At 46.7% G+C, this 26,651-nt stretch overlaps 1 protein-coding gene and 1 non-coding gene across 4 annotated transcripts in view; one reads left to right on the forward strand and one right to left on the reverse strand.

The window, feature by feature from the left end:
• Positions 1–6,105: 6,105 nt before the first annotated feature.
• The window catches only part of UBE2F (ubiquitin conjugating enzyme E2 F (putative)), a 73,683-nt gene continuing 53,137 nt past the window's right edge, over positions 6,106–26,651 (reverse strand). For 2 of the 3 annotated variants that reach the window (XM_010357964.2, XM_010357965.2), the window contains exons 6-10: positions 23,674–23,744; positions 18,754–18,811; positions 17,140–17,172; positions 12,802–12,864; positions 6,106–7,407 (exon numbers count right to left, since the gene is read on the reverse strand). In XM_010357964.2, coding sequence (XP_010356266.1) covers positions 7,357–7,407; positions 12,802–12,864; positions 17,140–17,172; positions 18,754–18,811; positions 23,674–23,744 — 276 coding nt within the window. In that variant the 3' untranslated portion in view covers positions 6,106–7,356. The remainder of the gene's footprint in view (positions 7,408–12,801; positions 12,865–17,139; positions 17,173–18,753; positions 18,812–23,673; positions 23,745–26,651) is intronic. The other variant, XM_010357967.2, reaches the window with a different exon arrangement.
• Positions 19,992–20,093, forward strand: LOC115893334. The gene has a single exon (XR_004053350.1). It is a non-coding gene; the product is annotated as a U6 spliceosomal RNA (small nuclear RNA).

Raw genomic sequence — 26,651 nt, forward strand, 5'->3', positions numbered from 1 at the left:
TTGGTCAGGCTGGTCTCAAACTCTTGACCTCAGGTATCCGCCCGCCTCGGTCTCCCAGAATGCTGGGATTACAGGCGTGAGCCACCATGCCTGGCCTCTTGGCATGGATTTCTTTGAGTGTATCCTGTGTGGGGATCACTCAGCTTCATGAATCTGTGTTTCAGTCTTTCCATAAAATTTGCAAAGTTTTCACCTTTATTGTTTCAAATACTCTTTTAGTGTTAATTCCCTTTCTCCTCTCCTTTTGGAACTCAATAGGAAATAGAATGTTTCGTCATTGTTCCATTGAGGCTTTGTCCTCCTGGACTCCCCCTTTTTGGTTTTTCTCTCTTCAGACTTAGTAAATTCTATTGATCTGTCCTCAGATTTGCTGATTGTATCTTCTGTTATTTCTACTCTACTATTGAGCCCATCCAGTAAAATTTTAAAGTTTCTGTTACTGCACATTTTAGTTCAATAATTTCCATTTGGTTTTCTAAGTTCTATATCCTTGTAGAGATATTCTATTTTTTTCATTTGTCTCAGAACAATTCATAATCAGCTTTTGAAACATTTTTATGATGGGTACTTTAAAATACTTGTAAGAAAATTCCATCTGATTCAGCTCATGATTAGTGTCAGTTTATTGTATTTTCTAATTTAAGTTGCAATTTTCCTGGTACTTGGTATGATGAGTGATTTTCATTTGTATCTTGGACATTTCTGTTAGGAGATTGTTAATTAAATCGCTGTCATGAACTGCCTGATGTCATGTCTGAAAGCCTGAAAACCCATAGATACTGTTGGGGTTTTGCTTATTTCATATAGGAGGGTAGATTCAATCCTTGTTACTCAAGCTGCAAGCACAAGTCCCCTCTGTCCTTTCTGTTATCTTCCTTCTGATGGCTTTTGTCTGTTTTCTTCTGCATTCTGGGAGAATCCCTCAAGTTTGCCTCCATATCATTGATCTACTTTCTCAGCATCAATCCTGCCCTTTGCTGTGCACTTTATAATGATGATTTTAGTTTCCTCATCTAGGTTTTTTTATAGTTTCATTCTGTTTCCTTTTCACTTTGGCCTATTGCCTACTTAGGGCTTTTTAATTTTTAGTCAAAGGTACAATTTACTGCATTTTCCTAAACGTGGATTTTTCTTCCCTAAAATATTTTTTTGATCCTACACTTCATTTCCAAAATCATGTTTACCCTTAGAATTTACAGGATATTACTTCTTTTCTGAAGCATTTTCCCACAAGCTTTACTCAAGCAAAGGAAACTCTGCTCAGCCTTGGCATCTGTCAGCTGATGGAAGGCAGTTACCCCACTTGGGTGGTACCAGACGCCAAACTCAGCTATTGCCTGGGCTGGTCAGTGCACCCACCTCCTGGTTAACTGCCACAAGCCGGCTTGTAGCTGGTGTACTGTGCTCTTAAGCTACTACATATTTACTCAACAGCCAAAAATCACATTGTAGTAACCTGCTCAGTTACTGCAGCTGGCTAAGGCCTGTACTCCAGATGCTGACTCCTGGGAGAGACAGGAATACATATGTGAGTAAGTGCAGTACACACCTTTGGTGCTTCTGGAAGCCTGGGAAAGACGAGGATACTCAAGAAGTGTTCGTCTACCTGTAAGAGCAGGAACAGTTTCATAGCAGTGGCACTGTATGAACTAAATATTGAAGGAGTCCCAAGAGGGAGGCTGAGTGTCTTGGAAGAGTGGACCTCATCTCAGAGCATGGAAGCACTACTTTGAGGCCAGGGTCTTCAGGGCAGTGGCTGGCAGGGTGGACAGGGGCCCAGTGACAATGGGCTCTGTATGCCAGGCACAGGAATGCTTATTCTGAAGGCAAGAAGAAGAGGTGGAATGGTCAAAGGTGTTTCAGAAACCTCTATGGCAGTAAAGTGGAGAGGATGTGGGTGGGGAGGCCATCCCCACGGGTTTTAGTCTTGCCTGGATATCTCGCCAGCTCTTCCACATCCCACTGCCCTTCCTACAATGACCATGGTTTCTGTCACATGCCACTGTGACTGGTGTGGCAGAGCACACGGTCATGTGAGTGGGATCCACGAAGTCACTGGGCTCCACCTGTGTCTTCTGGTCTGTCTGGGGCTCCTTGCCACAGCATTCCCCAGGGATACAGGTTTTCTCTTTTCACACTAACTTGAGGCGGAAACCTCTTAGGAATAGGAAAGAAGACTGCTGCCCCACAGGGCTGCACCCAGCTACAGCTCCTCCACCTCACCATGGTTAGGAGAGGGCAGAAGCACACAGGTGAATGGGATCACTGAGGCTGGAATACATATTTTTAGAAAGGGATATCTGGTAATATCAATGACTGGTTTGAGACAAAGTAATCTTTCAACATTAAGCATCAGGGATGACATAGGAGTGATGAGCTGCTAGGAACGTCATGAAGTTGGACACTGAGGTGATGAAAACCCAACTCTGAAAAATACAACAAATACAGACGGAGGAGGCCTTGTAGGCCACAAGAGCATCACCTGGGCATCACCTAGATTATCAGAGAAGGGGAAACACCCATACATGAACTGTGGACCAGAGGCCCAAGGAAGAGACGAAATGGAAGTGCTAAGTCACTACGGCTACTACGTAAGTCTCTCCTGGTTAATGGTGGCCCCCTGACAAGTATTTACCCCAGTCAGCTGTGCATGGAGGCTCTGTTCACAGGTGTTCTCTTCCCCAGCATAGGGAACTCTTGGGGCAGGCACTGTCATTTCCAGTTGGCCCTGGCATAAGCTTAAAAAAAAAAAAAAAAGGCTGGGCGCGGTGGCTCAAGCCTGTAATTCCAGCACTTTGGGAGGCCGAGACGGGCGGATCACAAGGTCAGGAGATCGAGACCATCCTGGTTAACATGGTGAAACCCCGTCTCTACTAAAAAATACAAAAAACTAGCCGGGCGAGGTGGCGGGCGCCTGTAGTCCCAGCTACTCGGGAGGCTGAGGCAGGAGAATGGCGTGAATCCGGGAGGCGGAGCTTGCAGTGAGCTGAGATCCGGCCACTGCACTGCAGCCCGGGCGACAGAGCGAGACTCCGTCTCAAAAAAAAAAAAAAAAGCAGCGAATTTACTGGAAGAACTCTGGCTCAGTGAATTTGCCAATGAGAATCAACAAGGCCTAAGCTGAATTTTTTGAAGAGATCATTCAGTTCTTTATCTACCTGTGTGAATAAATAGATATTCTTAACAATGCAGGGTCCCCAAATGCTCCCATCAGTGGGTTTCTTGAAGAAGTTTATTTTTTCAAACCACAATTCTTTCAATAAATAAATTTCTGTAACCCATGGAAACCTGAGGTAAGAGAGGTGGCGTAGACAGGTGACATAGACGCCTCTGAACCAGCCCCTCTCAGCTGTTCAATATTTTTTATTTTAGACAGGGCTATAGGGGGAGGAAAGAGGGGAGTGACAGTTTTCTCATTTCTCAAATTTATTCTTTGGCAAAGAACGAGTTAAACATTTTACTAAGACTATGTATCAACACTTTACTCGACTTATTTTATGAATAGTGAATGTGTAGCAAACTTGAATTTCCAAAGTGAAACATACGGATGAAAGTGAAAGCTGGGTGGGGCGGCTCACAACCTGTAATCCCAGCACTTTGGGAGGCCAAGGCGGGCGGACTGCTTGAGCGCTGGAGTTTGGGACCAGCCTGGCTAACATGGTGAAACCCCATCTCTACCAAAAATACAAAAAATTAGCTGGAAATGGTGGCAGAAGCCTGTGGTCCCAGCTACTTGGGAGGTTGAAGTGGGAGGATTGCTTGAGCCCAGGAGGTGGACGTTGCAGTAAGCTGAGATTACACCACTATACTCTAGCTCCAGCCCGGGTGACAGAGTGAGGTCCCATCTCAAAAAAAGAAAAAAAGAAAGTGAAAACAATCCTGAATTGGTGGTTTACATCTTCTTGTTGGAATTCTTACATGAAAAAAACACAATCTGCTTGATTTGATTATTGGCAAAAAGGGTGATGTTAACAGGAATATGAGACTTATTCTGAAAATCTCTTAGGGAATAAGAAGGTTCTACTTAACAAAGGTAAATCAGAATGCACCAGTAGTGCCGTGGGTTTTACGCAAGAAACCGGAACTGATTTTCCACAGCAGTTCTTTAAGTAAGTGGGGGTGGGGAGTGGCAGCAGAGCAACCCCAGGAACAGCAAGTGGGGTTTGTTCACTGCAGACTGTGACAGATTTTTGTGATCACCACCGCCTGAGAGTTTGCCGTCTGGGATTTTATTTTTCTTTTTTGGGGGTCTAGAATCCAGCAGAAGGGCTATTCAATCTTTCTGCTGCCATAAGAAAAAAAACATGCTGGGCCTATCACCAGATGGCCTCTGAATGGGCTAGGACTCTGCTGAGACTGGCCTAGCTATGAACACTGTTGTGCTCTACACCCCACAAGGTCTTTCCAGACAAGTGTGCAAGTAACTAGAGACAGAGGAAAATATGCACAGGTGCTTTGAATCATGTGAACGGCCAAATACTAAGGTACATGATCCTTTAAAAGAACGGACATTCACAATGTTTTAGCTCCTGAGCAGCCTCTCAGGCCTCCCCGTGCTTGGAGACGAGGGCAGGTGAAGACAACCCTAACCCAAGACACTGGCTCCCTGTGGTCTGTGCTCTGCAAATAAAGCTGGTGGAAACACCACATACAACGAGTCGTGAGAGAAAAGGCGAGGGGCACAGCTGAGATCCATTTTCAATATCTGAGTAATACTCTTGCCTTGGCTCCTTAGCAGAAAGACTGCAAAGGGGTGGTCACCTGCTGGTGGTTATTTAGGGGAAGATCAGAGGTAAGATGTGAGCCTTCTTCTGAGAGGCTTACCCTGGAAGTGTTTCCTTCTCGGAGTGCTTGAAAAATATATAGCTTACGCATCAAATTCTAAGCAATAGTCACAAGGACCCTCTGGAGTCCAGCCAAGAACCAGGATTCAGGAAGCAAAGGTTCTGGATGTCCAACTGGATGTCAGAGCTTCCCAAGAGCTTCAGTTCCCCAAGGGCCTGCCCACTCCCACCTATTTCCAGGACTGGTCTTTCGGCCAAGTCTAGGGATTCCCATTCCCTGACAGATCAGAAATCACCACCTAGTACCAGGTTGGTTGGGGGCATATGCATTGGAGCCTGTGAAAGAGGGAGGGGAATGCCAAGAAGTCAAAAAGTCTGGAAGGAAACCAGGTCCCACAGTCACCCAACAGATCCCAAGGGCCCCACTGGCCGAGCACCCAGGACAACACCAGCTACTTACTCTGATGGGCTGCATCTGAGTGTGCTCCTAAGATGGGGTGTGTGTGCAAAATATTTCTGGGGGATTTCCACTAGACAGAATGGGATGATTCAGTTATCTGGACATTTTAAAAGAATTGCTTAATCCCTGATAATGAGCAAAGTGATTTTCTACTGTGCAGATACTTTGATGTTAGAATAACTGATATTACCACTTTCAGTGTGTCCAGAGAGCACACTGTCTTTCACGTACACTGCATAAATGTTTCCACTGGACAGCAGGCACTGGCATTTCTCCCACAGAAGTGCTCTTCTGAAAAGTCCTGCATCAACACCTGCACCACCAGCCGGGGAACTCCAGGGAGCCCGAGCAACTACTATGGGATGTGCCCTGCCTTGGACCTGGGAATGGCACCAGGCAGAGAACCTTATTTCCTGGGTCACAGGGGGCAGGAATTAGCTGCTGGCCGCCTGCCCTGACTAGAGAGGATGCCTAGTGCTCAGCCGGCAAGTTCCTCTGACACTAGGCAGAGGAAAAGTGTGAAGCTGCAGCACCTCCCTCTCCTAGGCCCTGAGAGGCGGGGATTAATGTGTCTCCTGGAAAAGCCCTGAGTTCCTGAGATGCCATCATTCTCTTTATCTAATCTCACCCTTCCTGCTCTGTGTGGCCCGTTACCCAGGGGCCACCCTCAAGTCTAATGGGTGCAAAGACAAAGCAAGGCCTACATTCCTCACCTGCTGGGTCTCCGTGACAGAATCTCCGTGAATCAGAGATTCTATAAATTAAGAAAAACAAACTAAACCCAGTAGATGGCAGACAGGGGAATCTAGAGGTCTAAGGAAGCTGGCAGTTAAATCTGAGTGCTAGGCAGGCAGCAAATGAAAACTAGACAGACATTTATTTTGTGTTTGACTTCACTGGTTCAAATGTCTACATGCTGGAATAAACCCACTTGCCTCTCTTCAGGGCTCTTCCTCTGCGGTACATTAACTTGGCCGAGGATGGCATATGCCACTGTTGACTCCTGGTCCTCCAAGGCCTAGGAGGCTCACCCCACAGGCAGGGCCTGGAGCCATAGCAAACTCAGAAGAAGGCCATAGGTACAGTCTCAGTGACATCAGACATTAGGCTGATTCCTGAGGCATCACTCCTGTCTCCCAGGACAGCAGGGTCTGATGCTCTGGTAAGTAGCTACCAGGTCACAATCACATGACCACTGCAGAAACATCAACCCCAGGTGGTCCAGGTTCCAGCCAGTTTCCTCTGGGCAGCATGTTACAATGGGCTCCCTGCCTTTCTGTTTTGATCATCCAACTAGCTTCAAAGGGCTCCAAAACGTCCTCGCCACATCTGGACCTGAAAGCAAGAGCTGATTTTTAAGAGTGAGACTCTCATTGCATTTGGACAACATGAATAATGTGCCTTTCATATTTTCTTTGTATTTCTCTTCAATAGTTGCTTGACCCAACATCTTTCTGTCTGCTCTATACAATGAAAATACAAACTAAATGAGAATAGAAAAAATAATTAAAGCATTAAATTGTACAAATTACAAATCTGTTCCAAAATATACTTACATTAAATAAAATACGCATTTCAATAAGAGATCTACAGTGAATGACTATGCATTCTGGGAAGCTTCACAACATCTAGGCAGGGCCAACATTCGTGAAAGAAGCTAAGAGATTTTGCATCCAATCACAGTTTGTAGCGGGTATCTTATTGCCAATCTGCAAGTTACACTGAACACATCATTAGCATCGCTTGTGCAGAAAACCAATTTTGTTTGGGAAAAGGGAAAGCAAGCTCTGGCCTCAATTTTGAGTTCATTACAACTTCTTAAGAATTTCACCAACAGCCTATACAGTACAAGTTCAAAAAAGTAAACATGTTAAGGTAAGCAGACAACTCTTCAGAAGCCCAAACACATTTTCTTGCTGTATTTATGTTGAATTCTCCATCTACAATGAGCAGTCATGAAGATGGTCTTCTTCAGGGCAACATGGTCACAGGACTGGGGCAATCCAGGGGACTGAGAGGGAGCATGAGGACGGGAGAGGGGGCTACCTCTTGCTGTTTCACGTTAGAGACAAACTGTAACACAGTCCATGGGCCTGCAATCATCCCCTTTTATCATCTGGCATAACGCTTGATGTAGTCATCCACTTTATTCCGGAAGTCCTCCTGTGGAGTAAAAGCATTGGGGACAGAAAGAAGAACAGGAAGAGTGAGTGAGTGAGTAAAGCAGCGCTTCAGGGACAAGTCAGATCCATCAGCACCAAGGCCCCCTGTGGTCGCCAAGGTGGTAGAAGGACTGGGACCTTGCGGAGTCTGAGTGCCATTTGCCACAACCTAGGTGCCTACTGCATGCAAGACACAGTGCTGGGTGTGCTGAGGGGGGGAGCATGCGGAAGGCCTGAGTGGGAGGGACCCTCAGGGGGCACCTATCCCTCCTCATTTCCAGATGGGGAAAGTGGAGCCCAGAAAAGTGTGGTCAAGGTCACAAAGCCAAGACTCCTTTGGCCACAATGAGTCTGAGTCACAGCTACTGCTCTCAGGAAGACCCTTGTTTCTGTATTTGTCTTGCTAGAATGATTTCCCTGGATGCTGCTACCTATTTAAAATGTGCCTGCTCTTCACAGCCCATGTACAGCCCCCCATCTCTTCTGGGCAGGATGACTACACCCTGCCCGGAAGAGAGCTGGGTGTGCCACAGAGCTCCATCCTCATGCATTGAAGTGCAGGCAGCCAGTGACCAAAGGCGGTGTGGACCTAGGAATCACCCCAGGCCAGTATGGGTGGAACAATCTCAGATCTGGGCCACTGTCAGGTTTGTCCCTGGATCTGGTATCCCCAAGGTTACGAGTAAAAGCCCATGGGATTGTATGAGCCATAAGAGTGACTTGGAGCTCTTAACCCTCTCACTCCTACAACACAGCTGCTGGGTCTCGGATGTCCCCGCAGGATCACACTACTTCAGTCACATCAATGCCATGCAGCCCCCACTGCACAGGGAACACAGCACAGGTACCACAGTTCTTAGTGGGCATGAGTTCCATTTCCTTAGCTAAGCCTCAGTCCTCCTGCATAAGCCTCAACCTAGCCTCTTTGCTGATTCCACTGCATAATCCCGACACCTGGCAATGTGCAGGGCAAACCCAGGCACTTGGTGTATACCTCGCTGCTGCCACAATGCCCTCTCGCAGGGGAGACCCTGCCTGGAGCATGGTCCTGGCCAGCTGGGCACCAGGTGCCTGCCCTCCTGCCACACCCTTAATTAGCACAGTGACCCTTTCCAGGGCCGGCAAGTTCCCAATTTGAAGCTATGGATATGGTCTCATGATTTTCTGTGGTCTCAGGGTGAGAAAGTGGAGTGCTCTGAGTCTACCCAGGTGCCTCTGCTCTGCCAACTTCCCTATTTGTCTACAGGATGGCATTTGCAGCCTCCCACATGGGCCTTTACCCCACAACAAAGGGGAGCTCTGCAGAAACCCTACCTGCCCTTTTACAAAACCTTCTCAAGGCCATTTCCACAGTCCCCAGATGCCAGACAATACTGTCAGCTCACAAGGACCCTGCAAACTGCTTACAGGATGTAAAATGAAGACCCCATAAATGCCCCTGCCTCTCCATGTTTCGGAGGACAAAAGACGCCATGTACTCTTAGTTGCCCTGTTCACCTCACCCAGCATAGAGCCCAGCATCCATGCCTGCAGCAGGCCCCATGCTCCAGCCTCTGCTGCCTGCCTCCTCCTCTCCTACTGCAAGGGACACAAAGCACAGGGCCCAAGTGAAAACCACAGACTCTGGAGCCACACAGAGGAGGATCCAAGTCCTGGGCTCTGCCTCCGATGGGCTACTCAACCATGGCGAATCTCAGCTTCTTGGCAGCTGTGTCCTCAGCAGCAAAACAGGGATCATAATGGTATCCGGCCCAAGGGGCTGTTGTGAGAAACAAGTGCACTCTGTGTCAAGTGCATGGAAGCATGCCCGGCTCCTACTATTCCATTCCTTCTGACCTGCGCCAGTCATAATGGCCTCTTTTCTCTGCCCTGACCTCTGCAGCACGTTCCTGCCTCAGGGGCTTTGCACTAGCAGCCAAGGTTTTCTGGAGCGCTCCTCTCTCACCACCTGGCCCTCTGTGGCCCGCTCTCCACCTCACATGCTGTATTTGTTCACCTATTTTTTTCATTTTAATTTTCATCATTTTTTTTTTTTTTTTTTGAGATGGAGTTTCGCCCTTTTTGCCCAGGCAGGAGTGCAATGGTGCAATCTCAGTTCACTGCACCCTCCGCCTCCTGGGTTCAAGGGATTCTCCTGACTCAGTCTCCCAAGTAGCTGCAATTACAGGTGCCTGGCATGCCTGGCTAATTTTTGTATTTTTACTAGAGACGGGGTTTCACCACATTGGCCAGGCTGGTCTTGAACTCCTGACCTCAGGTGATCTGCCCACCTTGGCTTCCCAAAGTGCTGAGATTACAGGCGTGAGCCACCGCATCTGGCCGTGTTTGTTCGCCTATGCTCCGCCTCCTCCTGCTGGAATGTGTGTGCCACAGGGACAGGGACTGTCATTCCCAGTCATCCCGAGCACTTTGCACGTCCCCTGGCACATAAGTGGCCACCAGCCAAACAGGTGATGAACGAGTAGACATAATGAAGCGGCGCTCAACAACTGTGACTATTACTCCGCATGAAGACGTGGGTGGGGCTGCGGCACTGCTTAGACTTCATGTGGAGGCGTCACTGTTTGGAGATATTAGGTCCATTTTACTGGGGCTAAAAGTGTATCAGTTGCAAAGTCTTATTTCATACAAATCAGGAATATGAAATCTTATTTCATACAAAGAAAGGTAAAATGGAAGACATCTCTCCACCTGGAGCTGTGGGAGTGCCCCTATTGCCATCACTTTCTATCTGACAAGGCTTGGTCCACAAGGGCTAGTCATCGCCAGCAACAGCAGACAGGAGTACAGCCACGAATGCCTGCAAGGGGTGGGCCAAGGGGCACATTTGCCCAGGGCTTGTCACTGCAGTACCAAGCCCAAGGCTTTGCCAGACAACACAAGCCCATCAGAACCACTGACGGACGGCAGGGGTCAGGGACTGACTGCTCTCATGGGGAGCTGTGGGCACAAGGGCTGCCTCACACCACTGTTATTTCTCTTGAGGACCCCTGCTGTCTCAGCCCTCAAGACAGAGCTCGCCTCCTTGGCAGAACACCAGCCTCAGTAGATGGTCTGCTCTGCCCGCCTGCTTGTACTGCACCACTCCCCGTGCCCACTGTGCCTGCCACTTGTTTTGTGAGTCTCAGCAAGATGCATGCTGGGTGGCACTTCTCTCGCCTCCCTGTCGGAGGTGCTCCTGCCCACTCTTTGGGGCCGTGGTCAGGCAGCACCTCCTGGTCTGAACTTAGGCTCAAGACTGTAGCGAGGACTTGGCAGGGCACATTTCAAACACCCTATTCGGTAGTGGCATATAGTAGGTCTAACTAACATTAACAGAAGCCAAGGCGCTGAACATTCTGCACGATGTCTAGAACTAGATAGAGGGGTTTTAGAAGGGTGTTCAAAGCTACATCAGGTCGGGTGCAGTAATCCCAGCATTTTGGGAGGCTGAGGCGGGTGGGTTGCTTGAGGCCAGGAGTTTGAGACCAGCATGGGCAACATGGTAAAACCCTGTCTCTACTAGTAAGAATACAAAAATTAGCCCAGTGTGGTGGCGCGCGCCCATAGTCCCGGATACTCGGGAGGCTGAGGCACAAGAATTGCTTGAACCCGGGAGATGGAGGTTGCATCTGGAGATGGAGGTGAGCCAAGATTGCACCACTGCATACTCCAGCCTGGGCAACAGACTCTGTTTCAAAAAAAAAAAAAAAGCAACTTCAGCCAAACGAACAATGGTGGCTGACCGACTGCCACAATGGCAAGGCTGCCACAATGGCAAGGCTGCCGTAGGGAATCTGGTTCAGGTAATGGAATGTGAGGTTCTACCACCAAATCCAGCCAGAACCCTTCACCTAAGCTGAGCTACCTCGGTGCTAGCCACACATGACCTGCCTCTGCAGGCTCCTGCTCCTGCTCCTGCTCCTGCTCCAGTGCTTTGCACTGGGCCAATGTTAAAGTCATTTCAGACCCCCTTTCCTGACAGCACTTCCCTTCCTCAAGGCTTGTATGCTTTCTTTTATCAGACAGTTAAAACCACTGCTGCCTTGCTACTCAAGCACAGTGGAAAAGTGACATTCACCGACTATAACTCTTTCAGCTTGGTTTTGTTGTATTTTTTTCTTCCCAGTGAATTTTAATATATTGTTTCTAGGTAAACTGTCTTCCTTAACAGGTGTCTTACTGGAAGACCTCAATGTGGCTCCTGAAATGAATGACTGATCATTTATGCTCTGCATTAGAGGAAAAAACCTTTTAGAAGAGGAATTGAAGATTAAAAGTAATGAATAGGGGGAGCTCTCTGAACCTTTACAAGCTCAGGGTGCTGCCCTAAAAATTAAATAAATAAATAAAAATTAAAAACAGTAATGAACAGGATCTCATTATTTTTGGGTAAAAATCACAGTCAAGTTTGTATGAATGTGTATGAGCTCAGTAAAAGGTGTGGAAGGATAAGGTGGGCCGCTGGGGGTCAGGAGGGTGCTGGTGGGTGTGACACCATCCATTCTCCGTCTCTGTTCCTACCATTTATTTATTTATTTAAAGATGGGGTCTCACTCTGTCACCCCGGCTGGAGTGCAGTGGCACAATCTTGGCTCACTCAACTTTCTGGGCACAAGCTATACTCCCACCTTAGCCCCCTGAGTAGCTGGGACCACAGGCATGTGCCACTATGTCTGGCTGATTTTTGTAAAGACAGAGTTTTGCCATGTTGCCCAGGCTGGTCTCAAACTCCTGAGCTCAAGCAATCTGCCCACCTTGGCCTCCCAAAGGTTGGGATTACAGGTGTCATCACAATGCCACCATGCTAGTGCTATACCTGTTTTAAGTTACTCATACTAAATTCTACTAGGAAATCACATCAAATAAAAAGCACTTCTCAGCTGGGTGCCGGGGCTCATGCCTGTAATCTCAGCACTTTGGAAGGACAAGGCAGGAGGATCGCCTGAGGCCAACAGTTCAAGACCAGACTGGGCAACAAAGCAAGACTCCATCTCTACAAAAAATAAAAGTAAAAAAATTAGCTGAGTGTGGTGTCATGCACCTGTAGTCCCAGCTACTTGGGAGGCTGAAGTGGGAGGATCACTTGAGCCCAGGAAGTAGAGGCTGCAGTGAGCCACTAATACAACACTGCACTCCAGCCTGGGTTACAGAGTGAAACCTTGTCTCAAAAAACAAAACAAAACAAAACAAAACAAAAAACAAAAAAACCAAACACACACCAATTCTCTCTAACCTTGGGTAAAGCATTTTCCTGAGGTTACATACATTTACTATACCATATTGTTTACAAACTGCTTTGAATTCCAGCTTTGCATCCCACCACTCTCCATTTCTCATTTATCCAATCAAGAGACAGTAGTAATCATCTTTGTGACAAGTATATCAACCTAGAATAAGCCTGTTACTGGCTCACCTTGTCCCGCAAATGATGTTCTGCAGCTTCAATATTCAGTGGATCATCAAAATTCAAAAGATCCTTAAAAAGAGAGAAACTTAAAGTAAACACTGGAAGAATTGCTTTTCTGCTGTTCAAGTCTTCTCTTCATGGCACAGTAAGATAAGTCTAATTAGCCAATGGCAGACCAAACTGAAGAGCTGAGAATCCCACTAAGAACTCAAGTGCTTGTGATATGGAAGTATCGAACATGTGGGCATTTTTTTCAAAATGGTGACTGACAACTGACTGAAAGAAGTCAGGGATATGTTGACATGCAGTTCTACAAAGTTTGGTGAAGATGGAGTAAACTGCAATCGCATTCATTTCTGATGCTAGTTGTGATAACTGGAGAATGAAAACCACTCTCATTAAGTATTTCCAAATAAAAATCCCCTTCTTTTCCATAAAAATTATCTTTCTTTTGTTTTGTGATGAACAGCTTTGACTTTTTGAGCCCATAGGTTCTCTTGGGGCCTTCCCTGGACTCTCCTTTCTCTGCCTCACCAAGCCTCCCATGCAGTCAGTAGGGACAACGTCTGGAACCCGAGCAAATTGCATGGTAGTGTCACTAGGCTCATGTCTCCAGACTCAGGAGAGGGTGCCAGACCCATTCTCCCCTAGAAAAGCACTGCAACGGCTATGCCCCTCAGCCCAAGAAGCACTCTGGACTTTGGACCAAGGCCGCATCTTATCTTCACACTGCTCACACCTCTTGGTGAGAATCAGAGGGGCTTGCTTGGCCGGGGATGGTGGCTCATATCTATAATCCCAGCACTCTGGGAGGCTGAGGCGGGCGGATCACCTGAGGTCAGGAGTTTGAGACCAGTTTGGCCAGCATGGTGGAACCCTGTCTCCACTAAAACTACGAAAATTAGCCAGGCATGGTGGCGCATGCCTATATTCCCAGCTACCCAGGAGGCTGAGGCAGGAGAATTGCTTGAACCCAGAGGGGGATGTTGCAGTGAGCCGAGATGGCACCACTGCACTCCAGCCTGGGCGACAGAGCAAGACTTGGTCTCAAAAACAAAAAAAAAAGAAAAAATCAGGGGGCCTCAATTTGTCCTTATGATGAGTCATGGCTTTCCAACGCAGGCTATAGGATGGATCATTGTCAAGACAACCATATTTCTCTTCAGGAATGACGTTAAATTTGGGGACAATGTTCCTGGAGATTAATATGGCTGTGACCATTAAAATGTTATAAAATAGCAAAGAAAAACTGTAAATCTCTGTAGTCATTCACAGTTGGAAAACTGGATTCCAAGTCCTAGAAAAAGGCAAAAATGTAAAGTACATTATTAGATAAAGACTGTATCTGGCCGAGCGCGGTGGCTCAAGCCTGTAATCCCAGCACTTTGGGAGGCCGAGACAGGCGGATCACGAGGTCAGGAGATCGAGACCATCCTGGCTAACACAGTGAAACCCCGTCTCTACTAAAAAATACAAAAACTAGCCGGGCGAGGTGGCAGGCGCCTGTAGTCCCAGCTCCTCGGGAGGCTGAGGCAGGAGTATGGTGTAAACCCGGGAGGCGGAGCTTGCAGTGAGCTGAGATCCGGCCACTGCACTCCAGTCCGGGCGACAGAGCGAGACTCTGCCTCAAAAAAAAAAAAAAGACTGTATCAGACACACAAAATTTCTTATCTTCTTTACTGTATGTTAGACCTAAGATAAATGAGTTGATCAGAATAACCATTAAAGACTTAATTAGCAATTTTGATTGGCTTTTTTAGAATTTACTGAGAGCACTTAGAGATGGGAAGTTAGTGTGGCTATAGCAGATTTCTCTTCAATTTTTTTTTTTTTTTTTTGAGACGGAGTCTTGCTCTGTCGCCCGGGCTGGAGTGCAGTGGCCGGATCTCAGCTCACTGCAAGCTCCGCCTCCCGGGTTTATGCCATTCTCCTGCCTCAGCCTCCGGAGTAGCTGGGACTACAGGCGCCCGCCACCTCGCCCGGCTAGCTTTTTGTATTTTTTTTAGTAGAGACGGGGTTTCACCGTGTTAGCCAGGATGGTCTCAATCTCCTGACCTCGTGATCCGCCCGTCTCGGCCTCCCAAAGTGCTGGGATTACAGGCTTGAGCCACCGCGCCCGGCCAATTTTTTTTTTTTATTTGAGATGGAATTTCGCTCTTGTTGCCCAGGCTGGAGTGCAATGGCGTGATCTCGGCTCACTGCAACCTCCGCCTCCTGGATTCAAGCGATTCTCCTGCCTCAGCCTCCCAAGTAGCTGAGATTACAGGCGCCCGCCACCGTGCCTGGCTAATTTTTTGTACTTTTTTTTTTTTAGTAGCTATGAGATTTCACCATATTGTACAGGCTGGTCTCTAATTTCTGACCTCAGGTGATCTGCTGGCCTCGGTGCCTCCCAAAGTGCTGGAATCACAGGCATAAGTCACCGTACCCAGCCAAAAAAATTTTAAGTTCAAAGAGTCAGTGTTTCTTTCCTCCCATTAATTCCCCTGCAGCAAGTTGCCAGGCAAAACCTACTCAGAGCCAAGGAACCTGGGACAGACATGGTGGGCTCCAGAAAAAATCATCACGGTGGCTGATGACAATGACGGCATGTGGGCCTCTAGAAGTGCCTGAGTTCACACCTGTTCTCTTTGGCTGTCTCAATCAAATCTAGAGATGCCAAGGCTCAATATTACAATGGAGCACAATGGCCAGACAGATTTCAAATTAGACTCCAGAACTAAAACTTCATTCACGTCAATGAAAAAGCCAAAGACAGAAGCAGAACAAAGTGGCTGAGAGCAGCAGAAACTGCCAAGTCCAGGTCTCCATCACGTATGGCCTCCCACGGAGACTCAGGGAGGCCCTGAAATCACTGGAAGTGCTTGGTTTCTCTGCTTGTGTGATAGACATTCACCAGCTAACATCAGACAGAAAGACAAAAGGTAGGCAGGGGCTCAGTTTACTTTGAGGCTCTGCTTTTGCTGAAGATAAGAACACTGTGCCCTCAGATGATGGGACAAGGAAGAGCAGACCTGCCCCTAGTTTAACTGAGTCCTGCAGGTGCCTCTGCTGTAGGCAACAGCCAGTGACCCACATGACACCGGCTAGGAGGATGCTCCTAAAACAGCCCCCTGGCCTGGGTGGACTATCCAAGATCACAGAGGCACCCTTAGGTCTTATCAAAATAGCAAAAACTTTTTTTTCACAAACAGATCTCTGAAGCTTATTTCTTTAAAAGCACCTTTATGAATTAAAAAGTAAAAATTCAAAGGAATGTATAATATTGTATTTAAAAAAATCCAACCAACAGCTTTTAGCTGAGTCCATTTAGCCTCTTCCTGCACTAGGGCCATTGTCTGAGAAATGCTATTTCCTGAGAACAGCAAACTTCAGCAGCTCATCACTGACAAAAAGACAACAACTCTGAGGTTCTGGACTCATGAAAAAACCTTCAAGGCTGGGTAACCACAAAATCATCCACCCCAACCAGGACACCTGGGAGGTGACAGGGCCACTCCTTGGGCTGGCTAGTGTAGCCACAGGCACAGACATGGACTGGGCCAAGTGACCCCAGGGTAACAGCCACCCTGCTGGAAGGGGCTAAGGCAAGTGGAACCAACCTCATACCCTAGAAACTGGGGTCAGCCACCTCAGCAGGGCAGAAGTGAGACTGCTATAGCCCCTGCCCCAGACAACCTCCCCACGTGTCACTCCAAAGGCCCCTCATTCCCCACCTCACTGTTCTACTTCTGACTCATAAAACAGAAACAGAAAAAAGGGGTAACTATGTAACTATTTGCATGGGGGGTTATTTTTTCATTTATTATTTTTTTTAGAGACAGGTCTTGCTATGTTGCCCAGGCTGGTCTTGAACTCATGGGCTCAAGTGATCTGCCTGCCTCAGTCTCCCAACGTGCTAGGATTACAGGTGTGAGCCACCATGCCCAGCAAGCATATTTTTTGGGGGTTTTTGTGTGTATCTGTCTGTTTTTGAGGCAGATCTCTGTCACCCAGGCTGGAGTACAGTGGTGCAATCTCAGCTCACTGCAACCTCTGCCTCCCGGGCTCAAGCAATTCTCCCACCTCAGCCTTCCAAGTAGCTGGGACTACAGACGTGTGACACTATGCCCAACTAATTTTTCTATTTTTTGTAGAGACCGGTTTTGTTACATTGCCCAGGCTGGTCTCGAACTCCTGGGCTCAAGTGGGGATCCGCCCAAAGTGCTAGGATTACAGGCGTGAGCCACTGTGCCCAGTCCACATTTCATTTTTTAACATGGTTTTGTGTTAACGTTAATGTAATGTCTAAAACCAGCAACAAGGAAATCGAGAAAACCTTGGGATTTTGATCACTGTACTTACAGTAAACAAAGAGTTTAATCCCCAAACGACATCCTGAAATAAAAAAGAAAACAGAAAACAAGTTTCAGGCCATTGTGCACCTGTATGCATGTGTAAACCCATGATCAAGAAATATGCATTGTACTGTATCAAAACCTGTCTTCAGCATGGCTTGTTTTTCTCAAGATAGAAAATTAAAATAACTTGTCTTCAAGTGTAACAACAAACTCTGGAAAATTCAAAGAGGTGAGCAGCATCAGCTGCCCTCCCAGTCAGACCTGACAAGCCTAATCCTGCACGACAGGGCCCGCAGGCCAGTGCCTGCATAGGGGCTCTACCTTGAATCACCTCTTAGCTGTTACCACCAAATATGGTTCTGACTTCTAAAAAGTCACCTTCAAAATAAAGTCTGTTGTTTTTACATCTACTGCCCCTTGCGGTCGTAGATAAGTTAATTACACCTTATCCTATTAAGTTTTCTTAATGATTTTGCGTTATTTAAAGAATAATGGAAGATTCACAATTCAAGGATCAAAGATTTTCATTAAATAAAACTGAAAGCCAGAGTTGTTCTATCTGTACTGACTTGCCATCTGTGAATCACAAATTCATTCTCCATTTTCCTCTTCATCAACTCAAGAGTTTCGTCCTTTTTAGGCCTATTCTCACGCTCCTCCCCTACTCTTTGCTAGTTGGTAATTTTATTTGCCCTTCTCTGTTTTCTCTAGTCCATCAATCCATCCACCCACCCATCCCTGACCTTCCGATGTGAGCCAGGCCTAGGGTTGGAGTGTGGCTCAAGGTGAGCCCTCAGCCTGAGGAAGGGAAATGGACAGGTGGGCAGGTCAGCAGGCCAGCACTGTTCACGAGACGTATTCCCCAGAGCACCCACCCTGGGAGGAGAGGCTCCAGAGGCAATGACAGCCATCTGAGCCCCAGGAGAGCAGGAGTCTGCCAGGGAGAGGGCTGGAGCAGAGGGCCGCCTTCCAGGTAGAGACACGGCCTGCAGAGGGAAAGTTTTGAGAGGGAAGGACATTTCTAGAGTGTGGGGAGAGGCTAAGAAAAGGGTGTGGGTTGCCCATGGTGGCAGAGACTACAGCTTGGAGGAGCTCGGTCAGGACTGCATGCAGTCTGCAGTGTTCCCTGATGCAGGGCCAGGGCCAAAAGCCCCTTCCTGTGCTGTTCCCCTAGGGTCCCTGCTTGGTGTTAGGTACCCAACACCTGACAGTCTTCTCTGGCCATAGGGAGTGGTCTGCACATCAATTTGCTGCCAACAACTAGTGGCTTTCTCCAACACCTAGCGGCCAGAAGAGCTCAAGACATTCCTGTTGAATGAATGGTGGCCATGAGGTTTCCTTTGTGGCAAGTGGTTTGGCGGTGAAGCCTGCAGTTTGGGCTCCTATCTCTGGTTCTAGAATGGTGCCTGGCAAAACCAACAAGGATGCTCATCCGGCCCAAACTGACTGAGGTCAGTGACTGGCTAAGTAGCCCAGGCAGCAGGGAGAAGAGGAGGCAGGCTGTGTCTGGCCATTGGTGTGGATGTGACAGGCAAGGACATGTGCTGCTTTCTCAGGAGGCTGGCTACTGCAGGGAGAGGACCACAGGGACAACTTATGATCAAGGCACAGACTCTACCTTTAATGTTCTTGTGGGAGCCCAGCCAGTGCCATCAATCGAATGTTCTCTCAGTAAACTGAAAAAGACAAATACACAGTGGTTAGTGAGGAGCAGCCACAGGTGCCTGCACGCTGCCGACTAGTCCTCTTGGTGCGTGTTTTGTCTTTATGCCATGCAGGAGAACTACTTTTTATTAAACCCATCTTTTCCTCTGTGGCTTCTCAGTTTCCTCTTGCTGAGAAAGGCATTTCTACCTCCAAGGTTATATACATATTCAAGTATAACGTCTTGTGTTATGTTTGTCTATTGTTGTAATACTTGACATGGAAGTTTTAGGCAGAGGAAAAGCATGTTTAAAACAACACACAAAGAACATCTGTCAATTTAATGTTCAGAAAATGACAATGGTGGCTGGATATGGTGGCTTATGCCTGTAATCCCAGCATTCTGGGAGGCCGAGGTAAGGTGGGAGGATCGCTCGGGTCCAGGAGTTTGAAACCAGCCTGGGCAACACAGTGATACCCTGTCTCTACTAAAAATTAAAAATTAGCCAGGCATAGTAGTACACGCCTGTAGTCCCAAAGGCGGGAGGACTGCTTGAGTCCAGGAGTTCAAGGCTGCAGTGAGCTGCGACAGCGCCCCTGTACTCCAGCCTGGGAATAGTGTGAGGCCCTGTCTCCAAAAGGAAAAAAAAAAAGAAAAGAAAAGAAAATGACAATGGCAACAAAATGACAAGATGACAACAGGAGTAACTGAAGCTTAGAGCTTATGTGTATGTCAGGCACAATCCTAGGTGCTGTGCCATTAAATTCACTTAATGCCTATAACCACCCGTGAAGGAAGGATCACTGTTTCCCTGTCTTATAAAGGAGGAAACCAAGGCACAGAGAAGACAGGCCCAAGGGCACATGCCTCATGAACAGTGTTGTTCTTCCAACCCAGGCAGCTCACGGGCACCAACATTCTGAAACACTGTTGATGCAGGTTAACAACAACGGGAGCTCTGAACGTATGACATCTTAATAACTGGGTTTTTTTTTTTTTAAGTTCAAAAGTAAATGCTTGAGGATAAAAGATTAATGCACAATTCTGAATATCAATCACTCCTTAGGTGAGGGGCCCATGCTCAGGGAAGGCACACCAGGATTCAGAGGTCCAGTGAGGCCCCGTTTCTGAAGCTGGTACCTGAGAGTCCTGGTCCTGACTGTCTACCAGCTGTAAGGCACCCCATATACTCTCATGGAAATGACCATTCAGTGCTCACTTCCGCAGCACATATGCTCAAACTGGGATGATACAGAGAAGATTAGCATTTTCACAAGAATCTCAAAAAGTAAAAAAAAATTTAAATAATTTTAAAAAGATTAAACGATCATTCCATACTTCGAAAAAGTATAATTTATTGCCAAACTTCCTTCTGGAGATAAAATTACTTTTGCATTTGTTGAATTATTATGCTGTGGCTTTGATCTGTCCATAAAATATCAGGCTGTAGAGACCATAACTGTTACCTCTGATAAACTTTTTTGAATTAGAGCATGTTGAAATTCACGGAAGTCAATTTAGATCAGGAGAAAAATATGTAGAGTTTGAATCAAAGCTATAATCTTAATTGTCTATGAAGAGCAGTTAAAAAAAGCAGATAACTAACCTTAAATTGACCATTAAAATTTACTTTTGCCTTAAAAAGAAAAAACGAAGGCCGGGCGTGGTGGCTCAACCCTGTAATCCCAGCACTTTGGGAGGCCGAGACAGGTGGATCACGAGGTCAGGAGATCGAGACCATCCTGGCTAACACAGTGAAACCCCGTCTCTACTAAAAAAATACAAAAAACTAGCCAGGCGAGGTGGTGGGCACCTGTAGTCCCAGCTACTCGGGAGGCTAAGGCAGGAGAATGGCGTGAACCTGGGAGGCTGAGCTTGCAGTGAGCTGAGATCCGGCCACTGCACTCCAGCCTGGGCGACAGAGCGAGACTCCGTCTCAAAAAAAAAAAAGAAAAAAGGAAAACTCAAATCACATACCCTACCAACTGGGTGGATGTCTTTCTACCCGATAGAGGTATTGGTGACCTGTGGATGTGAATCGTCAACTTCTGAATAACTTTTTTGGGAATCAAGTCAAATCCTAGTGGCTATATTTTGTTACTAGAGTGGAAGAATTATTTCTGATCTAGCTAATCATTTTCTTATATAGATCTTAATGCAACCTTCAGTTATATATTTGTCATTTATTTGTTGAATGTCTGTTTCATCCATAAAAGCAGGGAATTCTAATTCTTCTGCCAGTGCCTAAGTTCAATCAACATTAGCTGAATGAAGGAGAAGGAAGCTCACCCTGAGCTTTGCTGTCAACAGCACAGCCAGAGCAGGAGGGCTTTGCATCTGGCCGGGGTAGGGAATGGGGAGGCAAGGCCGGCCCCAGCATGTGGTGGCCACTGGTCTGGGCAGCAGTGAGGCCCATCAGGGGTGCAGTGCCCCCAGTCACTGAGGAAGTTCTAGCCTGGCCTCACAGAGGACAGTCCCAGCAACAGCTCAGGAGACAGAGACGCTCGGCTGTCAGAGATGTCATTAAGCAAGGAGACAGAGGACACCCCAGGAACTGTAATAGAAGCTTAGGCTCTAGGAGAAGCTTCGACTGAGCTCTTGACCTAGGCCCTCCAGTCCCACAGACATGGAGCCTCTGACCTTGTGTCAGAGCAGGGGACGGGTCCCTGCTGGGACAACAAGGTGGAGCCAGGGCAAATCTCTCTAAAAGAGGAAGGTGCTCCTGTGTGCCACAAATGAAAGGCCCGTGGAGCACCAGGCATCCATCAGTCCTGCTGTGGGAAGGGCCTGATTAGCTGCTGTCCAGTGGTCACCACAAACCAGAGGTGTGGCTGGGCTTTTCTTTCCCTTTATTCAGGACACACCATAAAGCTGCCACTGGACACTGTCTGCTTTTCACTAACAAGGTGGTCCCTGTACATCAATCTGACACATTATTTCCTTAGATTAAATCCCTAGAAGTGCAGCGGACAAGTCCAAGGGTACATATGAGTTAAAGGTAGTCTACATGGCTGAAGGGCCAATGAAAGGTGTGCAAATATACACACCCTCCAACGAGAGAGCCTGCTCGCTCTCTGTCACACACTCCCCGCCCCACCACCAAGTATCTACCTTTGTGCCTGCCAATCTGATAAGTGGTAAGCCACACCTCATGGTTTTCTGCACCTTTCTCTGGTTACCGATGAGAGTGAACATCTCCTCAGATATTTACTGCCCACTTTTATTTCTCCTTTTATGAATCACCTGTTTGTAGCCAATGCCACATTTTTCCCGAGGAAGTATCCATCTTTTTTTAATGAATAGTAAGGACTATTTACATACCAAGGATTTTAATCCAGCTGATCATTTCTCCTTCCATTTTGTGTTTTTAATTTTTATGTGGTCAAATCTGACAATCTTTTTCCTTAAGATGTCTGGCTTTTATATCAGGATACCATCTGTTTATCCTTATCAGGCTTTGCTAATCATCTGATTTCCCAGAAGATGGCAAAAAGGACAAGAGAGCTTCCTATTCTGCACCCAATTCTGAATGAGGCAGGGGCAAGACAGGTAAGTAGAGTATGGCCCCCGAGAAAGTGAGCCAGGTGTCCTCACAAGCACAGGAGGAAGCGGGGCAGTGGGGGCCTGGGCCAAACACATTTATAACCTGCAACTAAAGATGGTGGAATTTTAACATTTCAATACGCAAAGGACAGATACTTCAAAGAGAAGATGCTTTTTTAAAAAAGGTATGCCTGGTAAAATGTATTTTTAACTATCTATGAAAAATGAGGCTGATACTGAAGAAAGGGAGCAGTATATACAAAAATGAAAGGGGCAAATGGGCACTAACTGTACTTGTGAAGAGAAAGGCATCCTGAGGTAAGATTTCCAGCAGCCACAGTTTACACATTTCCTTTCAAAGGTGACTAGTGTTTACTAAGGAGAGAGGAACAAAAGAAAAGAGATACGGAGGTTGAGCATGAGAACTGACTTAGGCCACTAATTGCATGAGAACTGACTTAGGCCACTAATTGCATTTCATGTCAAAAGTAGGAGAAATGTGCTAAGAAAACACTTTGTGCCTACTTTCCAAGCTGGCTAAGTGTGAGGCACATACGGGTCAAATACCTAGCCTAAAGTCCCACAGCTGCCCCGGGCGGCGGGGTGGGGGCAGCAAGCTGGACTCAGGTCCAGGTGGTCTGATATCAAAGCCCCTGCAATCAACCTTGCTGCCTTAAAGTGATGAAAGGGACAAAGCGCAAAAAAAAAATAAAGCCCAAACGTGAAACTTACTTTAAAAAGCAACCAATCCACCCATACATCTTTTCTAGCAGCCTTAGGAGGAGAAATCACTGATCCCTGATGTTCTGCCCAGGCCAGGGATCAGGGACACAAGTCACAGCGGACACGAAGCTCTGAGAGGCTGCCTGCCCTAAGTGCCCTGACACCTATTAGGACCATTTTGGTAGAGAGAAGGCAACTTAAATACAAGTGCCCAAGGTTGTCTTAAGCCTGCTATCTACATTTTTTCTCCTGGGTATCTATTGTTAATCATATTTTCTCATCTTAGCTAAAATCAGCCACATGGAGGGAATGTGGTCTCTCATTTAAATAGGGGGGAACAAGGCAAGGGACCCCAAGGGTCCATCCTGGGCAAGCAAGGAGGCTGCACTATGAACTTGGTAGGGCTGTGGCCCCCAGAGGGCCATGAGAGGACACTGGTCTAGAGGCAGAAGGTAGGGTAGGGTTTGGGAGCAGGCAGGCAACCACAGCTACTTCAGCTGAGTTCAAGCCCGTCCTAATCTTGGGTATGCCTCAAAATCCTCTCTCAGAGGAGACAACATGTTTAAAAGCCCAATGCTCACACGTGACACTCACGAATGTAGAAGAAAGAAAAGACAAGAAACTTACCTCAGACATATTTCCCCTGTCTCTGTGATGTTGGGGTGCCAGATCTTGGTCAGGCATTTCACTTTGGGAGGCTGCAACACAGAGAGAATGAGAGATCACGCTAACAGTCTCTGCAAATCACATATCCAGGCCAGAGCCTTACCACATACCCTATCTAGACATTTGTTTCATGGCTTACTCAGCGTGCAGTCTGACTCGCTGAGCATGTGTTCAACCTTGAATACTGGCTCACCTCACCCACGAGGCATGTGTTGATGGGCTGCGTCCACAAGGGCTACTCTCAGCAGCAAAGTCTACCCCATGGGCTTCTGAGCACCTCTCTACAAGCCCCAAATGTCCTGCCAGCTGACAGTGCTGGTGACTGGACCTCTGTCACCTCCCACACCCCCTGGGTTTGGGACTGCAGGTATCCACAGTGCACTCTAGGGAATAGTTCTGCATCCTCTGGGCCCAAATCCAACCAGAAGCCCCAGATTCCTTTGCACTACAAGTTACTATGGCTGAAAGTTACTGCTCCTTGCAAGAACAGCCTGTTCCCTTTGCTGGATTTTTCTGAAGATGCTACTATCACATACATTTTCCTAGATGAAAGCCCTAGTCCACTTAATATTTAAAGGAGAGAAACAGAATGAAAATGAATTTGTGGGGATAAAGTATATCAACATCATTTATGACTTGGCATGTTTGGATAAAGTTCTTTTAAGATTTTTCTAGGTCAGGCATTGTGGCTCACTTAGGGAGGCCACCTAAGAGAAGAAAATATAATTAATGCCCAGGAAAAAAAAATCTCAGCACTTTGGGAGGTCGAGGTGGGAGGATCGCTTGAGGCCAAGGGCTTGATATCAGCCAGGGCAATATAGCAAGACTCTGTCTCTCCAGGAAAAAAAAAAAAAAAAGAGCTGGGCATGGTAGCTCCTGCTTGTAGTCCCAGCTACTCAGGAGGCTGAGGTGGGAGAATCACTTGAGCTCAGAAGTTGTAGGCTGCAGTGAGCTATGATCGCACCATTGTACTCCAGCCTGGGTGACAGAGTGAGACCCTGCCTCCAAACCAGAAAACCAAACCAAACCAAACCAAACAGACGTCCCTGTTACAAAGGCAATCCATACTCAAGAGAAAACGACAACAGAAATGAAAAGAAATACGTAAATATATAATAAATTATGCTGTCTTTCACTTTTGCTTTTTATGTAAGAATATATACACTCCATCAAAATGCTACCCAGAAATTATGTGACACCTGAAGTACATGTGTTTATGCCTCTTTTCTAGGCCACACACATAGTGTGCATGCAGCATACTCATTTTTCTTTATAGAAGAAAGCTGTGCTACGTATGTTTTTGTTATTTCTTCCATCGTTTCAGATGGTGTCCTGCATTCCATGGTACACCTGCCCGAGTTGAACAAGCACTTCCCTACCTCTGGGCCCTCAGGTTGCTTCCTCTTCTCCCAACCGTGCTCTATCAATGCAGGGTTCATCCTGGATGAAATGTTTCCTCAGGATGAAGCCCAGCAAGAGGATCTGCTGGTCAGAAACCCTAGCTTCTGATACACTGCTCATGTTCTTCAGAAGACGTGACACCCACCACCCCTACAACCTGCAGTGAGGGAGAGGGCCTCTTCTCCAGGACTTCCCACAGCAAGGTATCCTTGGTTAACATGCAGAAGTGTCAAATCACAGGATCTCATCAGAAAGGTGATCTCAAAAAGGAATCAACCCTTTGTGAAATCGGTAACATTTTCCCTGTGTATCCTCTGCTATTAATTTTTATTTACGATGTTTTCTGAGGAGGTTATTTTTGTAATCAAATTTTTATCTTTGATGCCATACTTAGAAAATACTTCACCATCCAAATATCCTCTTCAACTTTCTAGTAAACTTTTATAGTTTCATCTTTTTATTTATTTGTATAAAGCAAAAATACTTTTTTGACACTCTAATGAGCATTGTTTCTAATTTCAAAATATCACAAAATCAGTAGATTCCAAAAAACTGATTAAACTGACTGTGTAAATCCACGTGTCTGAGGACAAAGAATTTAGGTTCAGAATGAGTTTAAATAAATTTCACATTGTGCTTTTCTACAAATAAATGGGAATGTATTTAATAGAAAGGAGCAACTGCATCTTTCCCTTCCACTGAGGCATTTGGGCTGCAGAGGGAAGGTCAGACTGCCATGAGGGGCAGGGCTGTGTGCCCCCGCCTGGGTCACTGGATGGTGGCAGTCTAGTGCTAGGCCGAGTCACCAACTCTGTTTTTGCAGGAACCTAGAAAATTGGCAAACTCACTCTCCCTCCCAAGCAGGTGCCCCTTCTGTGGAGGCCCTCACACATGACCACCCAGCCTGGTGCTACCACATCTCCCAAAGGCTTGGGGGTATTCGCCCTTCCTCCTGTCCCCTTCACACCTTCCATAGTTTGATGTTAACACAGGTACCTACTTTTGTCAACGGTCCTCTTAACTGTGGTTCCAGAACAGAGGGCAAAACTCTGCACCTGGCTTCTCACACACATACTTTCCAAACTGAATTAGGCCCCTAGCCCCTTCCCCCCAACCCCAGCGGCCCACAGCTAGACAAACAATGCCCAGCCCTCCCACATTTCCCCTCAGTGCTTGGCATGGCCACCATCACTCACCCTGCCAGGAGTCTAATGTATGACAAATCTGGCCTTTCAAACCAATAGAGAACTGGGTTATTTGGTGGGCCACTGGCTACCCATTTGGAAAAACACAGTGTTCCAGATGCATTAAAATTAAACATAAAAGAGAATTATAGGAGGACGAGAAGAAAATGTAGATGACCATCTTGGGGTCTGAAGGCTGCTTTAAGCATTTCATAACATACAAAACTCAAGCAATGAAACAAAAAAACAAAACTTGTAAAGACGGCAAATGCAAAACAAAGAATTTATAGCATAGCTAAAAAACCTAAGAAAAAAGTTTCACATACTTTGCATGTAAGGACTCTAGTAAACCTA

This window comes from Rhinopithecus roxellana, chromosome 14, assembly GCF_007565055.1.
Source record: "Rhinopithecus roxellana isolate Shanxi Qingling chromosome 14, ASM756505v1, whole genome shotgun sequence".
NCBI classification, from domain to species: domain Eukaryota; kingdom Metazoa; phylum Chordata; class Mammalia; order Primates; family Cercopithecidae; genus Rhinopithecus; species Rhinopithecus roxellana.